Raw genomic sequence first — 15,519 nt, forward strand, 5'->3', positions numbered from 1 at the left:
AGTTGAATTTCTTCACTTAGAGGCCATCTCGGACATGGCGTGCTTCGGGGCTGTTCTCCGAAGTCTTCTCATTTCGAACGAAACGGGCGCTAGACACCAATATATAGCACACATACATAGTGACCGCTGCGAATGGATCAGAAAACATCTATTCAATTCACGTAATCCACCCACAATGACATCTTTCTGCGCAAACAATCTCGAAACCTGTACCGCCTCAGAACAACTCTGCAAAGCATTCGGAATCAGAATATCGCCCAACGCACAAGTCGTACAAATCGCGCGCAACGCCGGCTTCGACTCGCTCTTCATCGACCTGGAACACGCCTGGCTGACACTGGCGGAGGCAAGTAATCTCTGCAACGTCGGCCATTTATGCGGCATCACACCGTTCGTGCGCGTGCCGCACCAGTGCGGGAATGGCTATGTACAGCGCGTTCTGGATGGAGGGGCTATGGGTATTATTTTCCCGCATATCCATAATGCAGGTACATAGCCCCTATCAAACTACGTAGATTAGCAAGGTCCGTCCCATTAACTCAGTAACAGATGATGCAAAGGCAGCCGTGAAGATAAGCAAGTACCCCCCGCTCGGCTGCAGGTCCATGACAGGCCAGATGCCGATTTTCGTAATGCGAGGGATGGCAGTGGACCAGACTATTGAGTTCTGCAATAAGTCTGGGTCCACGGTATTTGCAATGATCGAGAGCAGAGATGCCGTAGAGCGCGCGGATGAGATTGCCGCTGTCGAGGGCGTGGATGTTGTCTTGGTGGGCTCGATGGATCTCACAATCGATCTGGGAATTGGTGGGCAGTTCGATAAATCCGAGTACCGGTATTCGCTTGAGAAGATCAGTCAGGCTTGTCGGGCCCATGGGAAGGTTTTGGTGTGGCGGGCGTCTATGACAATCCGGCTTTGCAGGACTGGATTATCAATGGGCTGGGGGCGAGATTCATGCTTGTCCAGCAGGACTCTTCGTTACTGTCAAGCGGTGGTGTTAAAGCAGTCAAGGAACTACCGGGTGTAAATTAAGTGGAGCGTATTGGGTCTACTTTAGGGCTGGTTGTATAAAGTGTCTCCTACGGCATGGCAGGACAGCAGCGCGAGCTCGCCTGCACTTGATATATACCTAGCTAGGTACTTTTGGATGGTAGAAAATGTGCCATCAGAGGATATCCCGCAGTACTTTCCTGATGGGTTTCTATTGACCAATAGTACCTTAAGAGATGGTTCCCACTGCTATTGCCATCAAACTGGCGCTGTATGCCTGAGGCAGTAAGTCACTAAGGCATCCATATATCTCAGGGGTCTATTTCTGCGTTAAATCGACTTTCTTTTCTGTTTCTCTTCTTTTGCCCAATCCTCTTCTGACGCATCAGTAAGATGGCACCGGCATTGGACCACCTCCCTCCTGAGCTTCTACATATGATACTGGCTTACTTGGGCTGTGAGTGCCGCAATACAGACATATTAGAACCGCCAGATGCCCACTTTCACTGTTCTCAGCAGAAGCCCGACCAGCCATCTTGGTACTCGTTGAAGCTACAGCCGCTTATATCCCTCTGCCTGGTTTCTAAGCGCTTGTGTAACGCGATTCAACCCATATTATTCCATGAATTTATGCTTGGGTACGGCGACTCCTGGAATTCAGAACTCTATACGTGGGAGGGTCGGCTTCTTTCGTTCTTGCGAACAGTCGCTCGGCGACGAGACCTGGCTTGGTTCGTGAAGAGGATTCATATAGTGCCACAACTGCTGCAAGCCTCTGACGAGGCCTTGGAGAAGAAGCGAAGAGAACTGGAAACTTACGGCCCGGCGCCAGATGAGAAGGACCTGCTGATACCCCGTGAAATTGAGCTTGAACTCGCCCGCGACGCAGCCAGAAACGGTCGGCGAGAGCCAATACTAAAGCAGTCCATCTTGGAGGTTGAGGCGGCTGAGACCCTCCACGAGGTTGGGGTTGCACTGAGCATCAAACACCCCGGGCGACTATCAACGAAATACTTGATTACTCTTTTGCTTGCAGAGCTACCAAACCTGGAATACTGCAGCCTTTTCTTTGGTCGAGCTTCGCACAAGATGTCTCTTTATTCTCGAATCCTATCGGCCGCCGGAATCTCACAGCTGCCACTGAGAATTATAAATCTTTCGGAGGTGTGCGATTCTCAGAATCGCTTCGATCTTTCCAGCAACGCCCGAGATCTGCTGAAGGTTTCTCCCCGTCTTGAGACGCTTAACCTCCATAGGTGCTGCTGGACTCGCGAACGGGCTGCATTCCCTTCTCTGCCCAGTCTCAAGCGTATTCGGATCACGTCTAGTCGTCTTAACGAGAAGGGCCTTGAAAACATACTCAACTCTTGCATCAGTTTACGCAGCTTTACGTACGAGGCAGGTTGCCACTTTGTCGATCATGCTCTGTTCCCTCGAGGCTGGGATTGTAGCGATCATTTCGAGCTCTGCAATGCTGCAAGGTATCTCACCCGCCACAGCGAAACACTCGAATCGCTGCACATCGATCTCCGAAATCGGGGAGGCGAACCAGCCACCCCGAGCACACTCAGCTTTCGAGAGCTTACTGCTCTGAAGCACCTCTTCTTGAACCTGGACGAATTCCACAGCCGGTTCTACAAGTACCGTTCCACGAACGACTCCGGGCTCTTTGTCCGCATTCTCCCTGCGGGCTTAGGCTCGCTACATCTTGCTGGACGAATTGGTAAGGAGCTCCCGCGGCTGGAGCACGGCCTGCTTGGTCTTGGTGAGGCTGCTGTCAAAGGGCAATTTCAGAACCTGTCGGAGGTGAGATGGGACAGGAAGGAAGCCAAACTGGATGCTGAAGTCGCTGTTAAATCTCTGTTTGCCGGCGCCGGGGTTGACTTCGGATACGACAGCTGGCCAGAAACCAGGTTGTCTTTCGGAGGGGCATCCTCTATACCATCAGCAAATTTTATAAATCCATCTTACGCACTGCCGAGTAGTGACGACGAGGACCCGGACCTCTTGTAAGATATTCGAACTGTGGTAAGGTTCTTCGCGGGGGGGATCTCTCGAAATTGGAATTAATTTTCCAGTTAACAGATATGTGCAAGAAGTTTGACTTGCTTATTCTTTTGCATCTTAAGCAGGGTGTACCGGTCCAGACTGCTTCTATGTCAGTACGTCTGATGGAAACTCGGCTGCGAAGCCGGGTCGGTGCACGAACACTACAATCGCTCCCCACAACAGGACATGGGGTGGATATATGCTTATAGAGTGGGCTATAAATAGGCTCCTTTCCCGTCCCGAGCCCCGCACTTCCGCGCTTTTAGCCTCATACATAAAATAACGTACAACGTAAGTATACGACAGAAATTTCTTCCATGTGGTTGCTTCTGGTGTAATCAATGCGCCTTATATGCAAATGGAGAATCTCAATGCAGTTTGGAAAATAATAGCGCGGTAACACTCGTCAGACTGCCAATATATATAGCGGGTGCCAAACATGGTTAAGAGCGGCGAGGATCTAATCGGAACAATGCACATGATAATCATACTTTGAATGATTGAAACAGAGTATAGAAACACTTGTGGTCCCGAATAGAAGGCATACTGAAATTATGGTACCATTGATAGACGCACTGAGGGAAGAGCAGCTCTGTTCCGCAGAGGGCGCCGCGTCCGTGCACGAGAAACACGGGGTAGGATTCGTCGCCCTGCCCATGCCTAATACGACCAATCAACACAGTTGCACAGCGGGGCTCGTGTCCTGAAACAAATCGTGAAGTCAGACACTTGAGACGCCCTGAGGATCCCTGTCCAGCAACACAGCCACGACTCCGCCCCTGAGGCTCCTGTGAAGACATCTCTCAGCCTCAATCTCATTTCTCGCGGCGGAGATAGCCTCTACTGTCATAAGTCATAACTATTATCAACGTCCTATGATCATGGCGACCGCCAGAAAATTGCCAGATCTTGTGAAGGATTCAAAATTGCTTGTCGAGTTGCATGAGACCCATGCGTACTACTTCAATATCTGTAACGACAACGCCGCCGGCCAGATTCGTAGGCGGACATGGAAAAAGGAGACATGGACGAGGACAAAACGTCTCGGGGGAGGCGCAACTGGAGAGGTATGGCTGGAGGAATGCCACACAGGAGAGAAAATGGGCCAAGTGCAGGCAGTAAAGGTTATTTCAAAAGGCAGTCATTTCGACGTTTACCAGGAGCTAGAAACCATTGCCAAGTTTTCACAGAGCACAAGCAAGGTCAGTACGCTCCACTGGATGATACTTTCCATTTACTAATGGTCCGCAGTATGAGGGCCTTTTCGTCAAGTCCCTGGGGTGGTATGAGAACGATATATCAGTATTCCTGGTCATGGAACATATCGAGCACGGCAGCCTTGCATCCCATTTAACTCATCCTTTGTCAGAAGATGAGGCTAGACAGATCACCGTTCAGATCGTGGAAGGTCTAGCTTGCTTCCACGAAAACGAGTTTGTCCACAGAGACCTCAAACCTGATGTGGGTCGAATTTGCCTTGTTCATATTACAAGTACTAGCTGACTTTATAGAACATCCTAGTTGCCTCAAAGGGCCCCGAATGGTGGGTTAAAATCGGCGATTTCGGGTTCAGCAAACGTACCAGTGGGGACAACAGTCTGCATTCCTTCGTTGGAACCCAAAAGTACTTTGCACCGGAAGTGCTAGGGCTCCTTCCTCATCGGGTTGCTCCAGATACTGAAGCTGGCGGTAGATACCGTTGCACTTACCCCATGGACATGTGGTCTTTGGGAGTTACGGTCTTTTACATGCTCTGCCATGACTACCCATTCCAAGGTGATGAACTATTGGATTATCTCAGAGGCTCTCCTTTTCCCGTTGCCCGGCTATCGCGACAGCGTATCAGCCAGGAAGGATGCGCGTTCATAGAGGCCCTTTTGACTGTTGACCCAGCCAAACGCTTAAATGCTGCTGCTGCTCTTAAGCATACGTGGCTGGAGGGATATCAGGATGAAATTCCTTCGGCCATACCAGAGGATCTTCCGCCCGTGGTACGGAATGGGCCGATGGCGCAACCTTCAGTGACTGAAGCTTCAGCGAGCTGGCCAATGTCCAGCACATGGGACTCGAATCCAACCCGCATGGAGCAGGCTCTAAACTCAATGTGCGCTATATCAGAACCAGAAAGGTTAGCGGTGCCGCGAATAGAAGAGTTGCATATTGGGAACCCTCAGCAAAAGACTTTAGATGAACTCCAAGTTCTTCACGACAGCGGACTCCGGTTAATCGCAGATAAAAAATACTCCCAAGCAGAAGATGTCTTTCAACAAGCTGCTGATGGACGCAAAGCGATTCTGGGCCCGCACCATAAAGACCGAGTGGAATCAATGCAGCAATTGGGGGTGGCGTATTTCTTCCAACGCCGGTACCAGGATGCGCAAAAGAAACTGCAATTCGCTATGGGTGTACAGGCCGACACTCTCGGAGCAACTCACCTAAGCACGCTGACTTCGAGTTACTGGCTGAGTAGTTCGCATTTGGCTCAGGGTAAGCTCGACGCAGCACAGGAGATTATCGAACGGACAATGGAAATACAAAAAGAAACTCTAGGCCTCCAAAATAAAGATACCATCAATTCTATACACCTCTGCGGCCAAATATACTGTCAGCAGGAGAAATATGATGACGCCCTTGAGCTCCTCGAACAAGCAGCCGATGCAGTACTAGGAAATGACCATGCAACCATATTTGAAGTCCATCAATCACTTGCATTATGTCTATATAAGATGAAGAGATATAAAGAGGCGCAGTCTGTTTTGGAGCAAATAATACAAGCCTCTCCGCTGATACCAGAGCTTGCTCAATCAATGGATCTGCTTTTCGATATCGGCCAGTCACTTTATGAAGCGGGAGGATACAGTGATGCGCAGCGTTCTTTCGAGAAAGTTTGGGAGTGTCGCAAAGATATACTCGGTCCAACACATGAAAAAGCCATCGATTCGGCAAAGTGGGTTGCATCCTCACTCTGCAAACAGCGAGGCAAGGCCAGTCAAGCACCGGATATTATATCGCAAATTCTGCGGGAGCCTCTTCCACGAAGTACCAGGCAATCCGCACTCGATCAACTGCACGATATTGGGATGACGCTATGCAAGCATAGGGCTTATATAGAAGCATACGACGCTTTCCAGGGAGCACTAGAAGGTCGCAAATTGCTTCTTGGACGGCGGCATCAAGATACGCTTTTCACGGCTTCGTGGTTAGGCCGCTCTCTCCTCCATTTAGAAAGATATAGTGAAGCCACGGAGCTCCTTAAATCAGTTAGGAAAGACCAACTCGATACTGTCGGAAGCGATCACCTCCATACGGCATATACAAGATTTTGGCTCGGTCTGTCACTCCACCACCAATGCCAAGATGAGGCTGCACATCCCTACATTCAAACCGCCTATTGGACATTGAGGCATAAGTTGGGTTCAAATCATGAAGACGTGATTGTGTATTTACGCTGTTTCGGTTCTTCATACCGCTTATTGGGGGATTATGCCTCTGCAGAACACTATCTCCAGCAAGCCCTGCCCGCTGCAAAAAAAGTTTTCGGATCAACCCACGAGGAAACCCTAAAAACTGATCTCAGCTTGGGCATAACCCTTTATGCAAGAAAGTCGTTTGAACTTGCACTCGAATGCTTCTATCGAGTAGCGAATGTCCAAATTCCGACTCTCGGAATAGCCCACGAGAAAACAATAGCGACAAAATACTACATTGGCATGACGCTAGATGAACTGGGGCGGTACAGAATGAGTGGTACATGGGCTCGATATTGGTTCGAGCCCAAGAAGCTTGAATACCGTGATTTATAAGGCTCAACTCCACCTCCCTGTATGCCTTTATAAATTTAACGTTAATGATTACTATTCTATGCTGGCACAAGTCAGCCTTGTCGTTTTAACTTATGCAGACTACCCCGCACTTGTATTCGTTTCTGTTCATTGCAAGGCTGTATTTCTTCACTAGTAACCTTTAATCTCCCATTACGACTTCCACTCCGCCCCTGTACTGTTTACCATGGCTGAACTAGCTCTCGGTATCGTTGGGGTCATCAGCTCGATCCAAGCATGCATGGAGTACGTGCACTTTTCCCACTCCCTGGTCATTACCCAAGACTGACGTACACTATACTGGGCGAAACCTTGGTATCAAAATACCGCACCTTCAAGGACGCCGACTCCGAGATATACGAACGAGTGCTGATAATCGAAGCCACCTGGTCTAAAATCTCCCAGCAGCTGGACTTCCTCAATCATATCTGTGGCCGTCTAAACCCAGAGCACCGAGACCTGCAGCAGCGAATTCTTCTAACCTTCCACAATAAGCTCGAGATTAGTATGCTCGAGGTCAGCAAACTCGAGCAGTCTTCAGGCGTCAGTGGTATTGCGCAACGAAGACGAAGAGCGGCGAAATATGTTCTTTCTGTGAAGAAGCCCTTGGATTTGGCTATTCAACGCCTACAAGCATGGGCGGCGGAGTTTGATCCGACTTGGTGGTTGATACTACGAATGGCTGATGAAGCTATTGACAAGGAAATAGATTCAGGACCAAGCCAGAGTCAAGGTCCAGGTCGCGATCCTACTCCCAATGGTAGAAATTGCAGGCTTGAAGCCGCTCGACATATCAGAGATGCCCTGCAGGCAGACGAGCAATCTACAAAAGGCTTATTCCTTAAAGAAGCAACATTGAACTCAGCAGACCGGTCTGATATCCCATTTTCCACCTCGCAAATCATCACACTATCGGCCTCCGGAAAGTCAACCTCTTATGTATTGGACTCTGTGGACTGCACAAGAGTAGAAGACGTCTCTGTCTTTGCGAAGAACGTGCGAGACCTAGCACTTAGACTTGAAAAGATTGATGCAGCAGCCTTCCATCTTCTGCAATGCCATGGGGTCGCAAGAGCCAGGGATCCAAGCACAAAGCGTGTGAATTCGTTCAATTTCATCTTCAAGATACCGAAAGACTACTACCATTACCCACCCCAAAGTCTACGCTCTCTTCTCCTATCACAAACCAACCCATCTCTAACGGCGAGACTCGAACTGGCAAAGCAGCTAGCCACAGCACTCAGTTACGTCCATGTCCTGGATTTTGTGCACAAGAGCATCCGTCCCGAAACAGCTTTAGTCTTTACAAGTCACAGTTCGGACTCCTCGTCATCCGCTGGTGGATTTGGCCCATTATTCCTCGTCGGATTCAAAACATTCCGCACTGCAGACGGAAAGTCTCTCCGTCTAACCACCGCCGACAGGCTCGAGAACATGTACCAGCATCCAGAACGACAGGGTATAAACCCGAGCACAGACCACAGAATGCAGCACGACATCTACAGTCTGGGCGTGTGTCTGCTTGAGATAGGGCTCTGGAAGTCGTTCGTTGCCGGTGATTCTTCATCGTCAATACTATCGTCTGAGGTCAGCTCGCCAGACGATATCAAAGCACACTTCACGGGCCTGGCAAAAGAGCGTCTTCCGTCTGCTATGGGTGAGAAGTATACGAGTGTTGTTGTTAATTGCCTGACTTGTATGGAACCCGATAATGTGGACTTTGGGGATGAGGAGGAGTTTGAGGATGAGTTTGGGATTGGGATTGGGGTCAAGTATATTGAAAAGGTGAGTCGCTTGGACCAGAGTGGGATTCTTACTACAATACATGCTGACTTTTATTTATAGATTCTTTTGCAGCTTAATGAAATATCTTTATAAGGGTGGTCGATTGGAGACTCGCCCTACTTACATATGGTTATCGCTCATTATCCATTTATACAGTACTAAAAGATCAGTATCAAGATTTTCTCTGTACCACTCTAGGACTCTAGCTGCCCAACATTCTCCCCTTAAGATATACTCTTCTTTGCCTTGCCAGCGTCAGTATCGTTTCGAGATCCATATCCCCCTCCACCCGGTGTACAAATCCGCAGCCTGTCTCCAGCCTTGACATAGCACGACGCCTTCCCACCCACATTGATAACCTGTCCAGTATTCCTGATCCACAGATTCAGGCCCCTAGCAGCCGGCCCCCCACCTGCAAGTCCATATGGTTGAAACACCCGCCGCTCAGAAAGAATCCCGGCGTGCATATCAATCAGAAACTCGACTTCACGAATAATCCCATCGCCACCCCTGAAATATCCATCCCCACCGCTACCTTTCCGGAGACTAAACTGCCTCAGTAAAACAGGATACCGCCGCTCCAGTACCTCAGGGTCTGTTATGCGTGTATTTGTCATATGGCAATGGATACCATCCTCGCCAACCCAAGTCGGCCCAGCACCACTACCACCTGCGATGGTCTCATAGTATCCAAACCCATCCTTCTGTCCAACCCCAAAGGTAAAATTTGCCATGCATCCGTTACTCGCGGCACAGACTTCGAAGGCCTTGAGGATAATGTCGACGAGGCGTTGATTGGTGAGTCCGTTTCCTGCTGCCACGGCCGCCTCCTTTGTTGGTGCGAGGAGACTCCCATCTGGGATCGTGATGTTGACAGGGAGGAGACAGCCCTGGTTTAAAGGGATGTCGCCGTCGACGAGACAACGGAGAGTGTATATGATTCCTGCGTTGGATATGGCTTTTGGGGCGTTCCAGTTTCCTGCAAAGTATATCAGCCATTGTATATCTAGCGTACTTTAATTCCCTACCATATGCTTGCGGGCTTGTTCCTGTAAAGTCAAAGTCTGCGCTTCCTGTGCTTGGGTCGATTGTGATCTTCAGGTGGATACATGAACCGTCGTCCATGAAATCTTCCGTCTCAAAGACGGTTTGCCCTTTCTCTCTGACCATTTTCTTGAACAGCTCTCTCACGGCATTCTCGGAGGCTTTTTGCACTTCGCCCATGTATAACTGGCAGCATCCATTAGTGTTATTGCTTCCTCAGAGGCAACGAGCATGCTTACCAGGACAGTGTCTAACGTATACTCCCGGATCAGCAACCCAATAAGATTATTCCCTTTATGGTTCGCCGCAGTCTGAGCCTTGATGTCGGTGATGTTATCTTGGAATAATCGCGCGCCTTCACATCCAGGATACCGACCCGGAGCCGTCACCATAGCCTCATAGAGCCGTTCTTCCTGAAACTCCCCGTTTTCAATGATCTTAATACTCTCAATAACCGCCCCTTCCTCCCATATCTCTTTCGAGGTCGCAGGCATAGACCCAGGGACTATTCCCCCAACATCTGCATGATGTCCCCTAGAAGCAGTCCAGAACAGGATCTCCTTTCCTGCAGCATCAAACACGGGGCTTATGACGGTTAAGTCGGGTAGATGAGCGCCGCCGGACGCAGGGGCGTTGCTCAAAAACACATCCCCGTCTTTGATACTCCCAGCCCAGTGCTGTATTTGCCATTTGACCGAGTTCGCCATGCTCCCCAGCATCGCGGGCACATGCGGCGCGTTTGCCACGAGCCCCCCGTCCGCTGAGAATATGGCACAGCTAAAGTCGAGGCGCTCTTTGATGTTTGTGCTCACCGATGTCTTCTGGAGCACGCGTCCCATCTGTTCGGCTATCCCCATGAACCGGTTAGCGAAGACGGATAGCCTGATGGGGTCGATGACGGTCTCGGAGTCCGTGGCTGGGGGGTTCTCCACGTCGATGACCAGCATGGATGAGAGGGCCGTTGCGGTGGCGTTCGGCGTTATGACGATTGTCTGGGTCTGGTCGATTACGACGGCTGGGCCCCGTACTGTCTGGCCGGCTCTGATATCTTGTAGTTGGAACATGGGGACGCCGATGAGCCCTGTCTCAGTGAAGAACATCCGGGCGGTCTTGCTGGAGTGGGCTTCCTTTGTTATCTTTATAGAGTCCAGCTCGCTCAGGCCGGCAGTATCGGTCGAGACGGTCTTTGCTGTTGTTCGGACTCGGATGTCGTCGATGATAATGGCTCGTCCTGTAGGTGTAAATCCGAACTCATGGTGATGCTGGTCCGTGAACTTCGTGGCAAAGTCCCACGACTCGCTCGGTTTCTCGATCATAAGGGATGTATCACTGCCTTCGTAGCGGAGGTTGAGGAAATAGTTCGACTCGATGGTCTTGCATGTTGGGTCCATCTCCCGGATAGACTTGGTCGTCTTCGCCTCGAGCTCGTCAAATTCGACTCTTATATGCGGCTGTACTGGGTTCGACAGGATCTCAGAACATGGCTTTCTTTCTTCCTGGGTTGTATCTGCGAGTGCCATCCCGTACGCAGATAAAACAGATGAGTACTTGTGTATCGCGACTCTCGATATACCCAATGCCCGAGCAATATCACAAGCATGCTGCCCGCCAGCTCCTCCAAAGGCAGCAAGGATATGGTCTGATGCTGCATATCCCTTTGCTTCAGTGAGTGCCCGAATCGGCCTGCACATCGTCTCATTGGCCACCGTTATGAAACCACTAGCTACCTCGTGTACACTGAGCGAGGTGCCTTGGTCACGATTAATCTCATGAGCCAGTTCTGCTAGCTTGTTATAAGATGCATCCACATCAAGCGGCTGGTCCTGTGATGGCCCAAAGATAGACGGGAAGCGCTCCGGTAGAATCCGACCAAGGACCAGATTCGCATCTGTAATCGTTGCTGGGCCTCCTTTGCGATAGCACGCAGGGCCGGGGTGAGATCCAGCGCTTTGAGGTCCCACGGCCAATATCCCCTTTCGCCATGCCAGCACACTGCCGCCGCCGGCCGCAACGGTGTTGATGTCTAGTTGTGGCACTTGCACGGAGACTCCGGCGGTGGTGGACTCGAAGACATGCTCCAGGGCTCCTGCATACCTGGATACGTCTGTTGATGTGCCTCCCATGTCAAACCCAACCACCGCCTTTGGGTTCTGAGCTGTATAGCAAGTGCGTGCATACCCTATCACTCCTCCAGCTGGGCCAGAAAGCAGCGCCCTCAGTCCTGATAGCTTAGACGGGTGGACCAAACCACCATCAGACTGCATAATCCGCCAGTTGACAGCCTGCAGGCTCTTGGAGTCAACTCCGGCCTTGAACCCCTCGAGGTAGTTGTGGATCTCCGGCGTCAAGTATGCATCTGTAACGGCGGAGTTCGCGCGGGAGAGCATTTTAATTGCTGGAGATAGTTGGCTGGAGATGGAAATCTGCGTGAACCCAATCTTCCTGGCTTCTTCGGCAACGGCCAGTTCGTGCTCGGGGAACGTGTACGAGTGCAGGAAGCAGATTGCGATGCTGCGGAATCCTTCAGCGAATGTCTCTTCGAGGGCTTGTTTGGTTACACCCATGTCGAGCTTCTCGAGGATTCGGATTCTTTCGCCTGATAATCCGACTACAACGTCATCTGTCTGGGGGGTCGTGGCGTTGCCATTGCAGGCCTCTTTAGGCTGGTTATCTCCGGTTCTTCTATATGATGTCGAATCGTATAGAGTCACACGCTCAGGAACCTCCACGACTTTGGAGTATAGCAAGTCGGGCCTCTTCACGTTCAGCGCGAACATATCTGGTCGAGACTGGTTTCCAATCTTGAGCAGATCCTATATATCCTATTAGACAGGAAAGGGAACCTGTTGTCGTCGAACTCACTCGAAACCCGCGTGTAATGAACAACGCAGTCTTAGCACCTTGTCGCTCAAGTAAAGCATTCGTAGCCACTGTCGTTCCCATCCGCAGGGAACCTGGCTACCCGTCAGTAAACTTAGGGCTAGTTTTTCCCCACGTAATTAGTATACGCACCTATGCAACTCATATCCAACGGCACGCCTCTGGGAACACTGGTTCCAGTTGCCTCCTCCACGATTCGCCGTAGGGCTTCGATGGGGGCATCCTGGTAGTTCTTTGGATCTTTGGATAATAACTTGAAGACCTTCTCGGTGCCATCGGGGTAGATGACAATGACGTCTGTAAATGTGCCACCGCGGTCTATAATATAAACCCACTGTAAGTTACGGGATATACAATAGATAGGCCGTACTGTCGTGAGAACTCACCTATTGAAACTTTAATGTCGCCGACTGGCGCTGTGTATCCGATGGATCCCATGTTGGGATTTCTTTTAGGGTCAAAGTTCCGCAGAAAACCTTCTGCAACCCACAACCACCTTGGCTTCAGTCGTTCTTATATCAATCCTCTCCTGCTACTGACTAGTGAATTTTGGGACGGACATTTTCACAGACTGGGTCGTGCTCCTTTCTCCGCACGATATCCGGATGAGAGCTCCGAAATGCCTTCCCGGTGGAGAGCCCCGAGACCAAGCATCGGACGACAACACCGACAGTGATAATGTATCTCTTTGATACGCAGTGGACCCACCGTGATAAGCCTCGTTTACCCCATGGGGGAAGCGCCTCCAAATGCAGGTTCCAATGGCGGCTGTCCACAGATAGCTCACGCTCATCTCCATAAGCAGCCGAGATAACGTGCATCAGATGATATGGTCCTTGGCCTTGGAGTATATGTTGGCAGCCGTCATGCTTGCTATAAAGCGGCTCTCTCCTCCGATATTGTTACATCCTTCCACTCTAATTCCATACTGCCGCTTCCCAGCCCGCTACGATGGGGTTCGCATTCAATACCAAAGACAATGCCACTCCACCTGAGGTGTTCAACTGGAAGCTCTTCTGGGTGATCTTTACTGCAGCCGGTGGGTCGGTCATTTTTGGATATGACCTGGCTTTCATCGGCGGAGTGTTTTCGTTGCCATCTTTTATCAGGAGATTCGAGCTCGAGAATAAACATGCCAGTGCTATACAGGCTCATATGGTTAATACCTGTAGGTTCCCCCTGGAAGTATCATCTTCATCTCAATTGTATCTCCGGCTGATCTCTATATTATCAAAGTCCAGGGCGGTTGTTTCTTCGGGGTCATGCTGTTTTACTACTTCAACGAGCGTTTTGGCCGCAGGTTGGCGCTGATGGCCGCAGGCTGTGTCTTTAACGTCGGGGTGATAATCCAGGTTGCATGTCATGGCAATATACCTGTTTTCTATGTCGGCCGACTTATCAGCGGGTTTGGGATCGGGGGTACAACATTTGTCATACCGCAATATCTCTCGGAATGTGCCCCTGCAGCTGCCAGAGGTGGTATAATTGGTTGCGTAAGATTCTCAAGCACTTTTTTCTGTCCTTGAGCTGACTATTTCTATCCAGTTTGAGATTGGAGTGCAGGTGGGGACAATCATAGGATTCTGGATCAATTATGGCGTTGAGAAGAGTGTACGACGCACGAAACTTGTTCCCTTTACATCTGCTACCTAGCGACTAACCTCGATTCCAGGTCGATCCAAGCGGCGACAGACAATGGTTCATTCCTATAACCTTCCAATTCATCCCCGCTACGCTCATGATAATCGGGCTCGTGTTCCTCTGTGAGTCACCGCGGTGGTATTATACTCGAGAGCGTCGAGAAGAAGCACAAACGGCTTTAGTCTGGCTCCGAAGGCTCCCTGTCGAGCATCCTTATGTTGCAGGTGAACTAGCAGACTACGAGAGGCAGATGGAGCACGAACTCCTGATCACATCGGCCTCGGGCTTCCGCGCTGTTCTGTCAGAAACGTTCAACAGGAAGATTATACCCCGTCTTATTCATGGATGTCTCTTGATGATCTTCCAGAATAGCACTGGGATCAATGCCATGAATAACTTCTCGGTCACCTTCTTTCAGGTCATCGGGTTCCATGGTTCTGTATGTCTCCCATTCTTCCCTTTATCACGGAGATACTGACTTACTCTCCAGTCGGCGAAACTGTTCTCAACAGGAATATACGGCATCGTCAAGGGAATCATGGCAGCCATCACATTCCTCTTCTTAGTAGACCGTTTTGGGCGGCGGCCGCTTCTTTTCGTTGGATCAGCCATGTGCGCGTTCGCAATGTACTATGTGGCAGCATACTCCTCGATAACCAATTCCTTCAACACCAGCCAAGACCAAAATGCAGCTAGTAACTCAGCTGCTGCATTTATCTACATATTCGGCGCTGGATATGTAAGTTACCCTGTTGCCTGTATTACTCAATCTAGGCATACTAACGCCCTCCCAGTCCATCGGCTGGAACCTCCCTTGGATCATTGCAGCCGAGATCTTCCCAACTCGCGTGAGGTCCTTCTGCATGGTCATGACGACATGTTCCCACTGGCTGGGCGAGTTCTACACCTCGTATGCTGTGACTTACATGTTCGCCAACATAACCTACGGGACGTTCCTCTTCTTTGGGTCAATGACTGTCCTCGGCGCAATCTATATGTATCTGCTTGTGCCTGAAACCAATGGTGTGCCGCTGGAGGATATGGATATTTTGTTTGAAGCGCACGGTCTTGCGCCGCAGAAAATGAAGGCCTATAAGGCTACTAAAGAGGCCGGGGTTACTGGTTTATTCGGGGATTCTGGGGTGAAGGCAACGTCAATGTCTTCTGCTTAATCTCATTATGTAGTTTTCGATCAAGTGAATAAAATACCAAACATGTACCATTTACGGAGCACCATTGTAGAAATCAACCAACATCGTAACTTATACAGTATGTTTCTACCTCAGGTATAAATGTACCACGTGACCC

General features: G+C 50.2%; 6 protein-coding genes across 6 annotated transcripts; 5 read left to right on the top strand and 1 right to left on the bottom strand.

Annotated features, from left to right (window-relative positions):
• Window positions 1-175: 175 nt before the first annotated feature.
• Window positions 176-1,033, top strand: ASPSYDRAFT_1179563 (HpcH/HpaI aldolase family protein; the record flags this gene model as incomplete). The annotated part of the gene is made up of 3 exons (XM_040840352.1): window positions 176-488; window positions 550-887; window positions 923-1,033. 3 exons carry the CDS (start codon window positions 176-178, stop codon window positions 1,031-1,033), a joined length of 762 nt encoding a protein of 253 aa, XP_040701241.1.
• Window positions 1,034-1,342: 309 nt separating this feature from the next.
• Window positions 1,343-3,295, top strand: ASPSYDRAFT_46579 (uncharacterized protein). The gene has a single exon (XM_040847267.1). It carries the CDS (start codon window positions 1,385-1,387, stop codon window positions 3,002-3,004), a length of 1,620 nt encoding a protein of 539 aa, XP_040701242.1. The 5' UTR covers window positions 1,343-1,384; the 3' UTR covers window positions 3,005-3,295.
• Window positions 3,296-3,921: 626 nt separating this feature from the next.
• Window positions 3,922-6,843, top strand: ASPSYDRAFT_90727 (uncharacterized protein; the record flags this gene model as incomplete). The annotated part of the gene is made up of 3 exons (XM_040852378.1): window positions 3,922-4,242; window positions 4,292-4,501; window positions 4,552-6,843. The coding sequence occupies 3 exons, from the start codon at window positions 3,922-3,924 to the stop codon at window positions 6,841-6,843; spliced, it is 2,823 nt and encodes a 940-aa protein (XP_040701243.1).
• A 255-nt stretch (window positions 6,844-7,098) lies between these two features.
• ASPSYDRAFT_90728 (uncharacterized protein) lies at window positions 7,099-8,739 on the top strand (the record flags this gene model as incomplete). The annotated part of the gene is made up of 2 exons (XM_040852379.1): window positions 7,099-8,646; window positions 8,707-8,739. The coding sequence occupies 2 exons, from the start codon at window positions 7,099-7,101 to the stop codon at window positions 8,737-8,739; spliced, it is 1,581 nt and encodes a 526-aa protein (XP_040701244.1).
• A 131-nt stretch (window positions 8,740-8,870) lies between these two features.
• On the bottom strand, window positions 8,871-13,008 carry ASPSYDRAFT_58964 (uncharacterized protein; the record flags this gene model as incomplete). The annotated part of the gene is made up of 6 exons (XM_040849615.1): window positions 8,871-9,625; window positions 9,675-9,876; window positions 9,930-12,503; window positions 12,553-12,644; window positions 12,703-12,888; window positions 12,957-13,008. The coding sequence occupies 6 exons, from the start codon at window positions 13,006-13,008 to the stop codon at window positions 8,871-8,873; spliced, it is 3,861 nt and encodes a 1,286-aa protein (XP_040701245.1).
• Window positions 13,009-13,521: 513 nt separating this feature from the next.
• Window positions 13,522-15,420, top strand: ASPSYDRAFT_69611 (sugar porter family MFS transporter; the record flags this gene model as incomplete). The annotated part of the gene is made up of 6 exons (XM_040850479.1): window positions 13,522-13,738; window positions 13,807-14,063; window positions 14,116-14,181; window positions 14,243-14,650; window positions 14,702-14,950; window positions 15,006-15,420. The coding sequence occupies 6 exons, from the start codon at window positions 13,522-13,524 to the stop codon at window positions 15,381-15,383; spliced, it is 1,575 nt and encodes a 524-aa protein (XP_040701246.1). The 3' UTR covers window positions 15,384-15,420.
• Window positions 15,421-15,519: the final 99 nt, after the last annotated feature.

This window comes from Aspergillus sydowii (genome assembly GCF_001890705.1).
Source record: "Aspergillus sydowii CBS 593.65 unplaced genomic scaffold ASPSYscaffold_7, whole genome shotgun sequence".
Lineage (NCBI taxonomy): Eukaryota > Fungi > Ascomycota > Eurotiomycetes > Eurotiales > Aspergillaceae > Aspergillus > Aspergillus sydowii.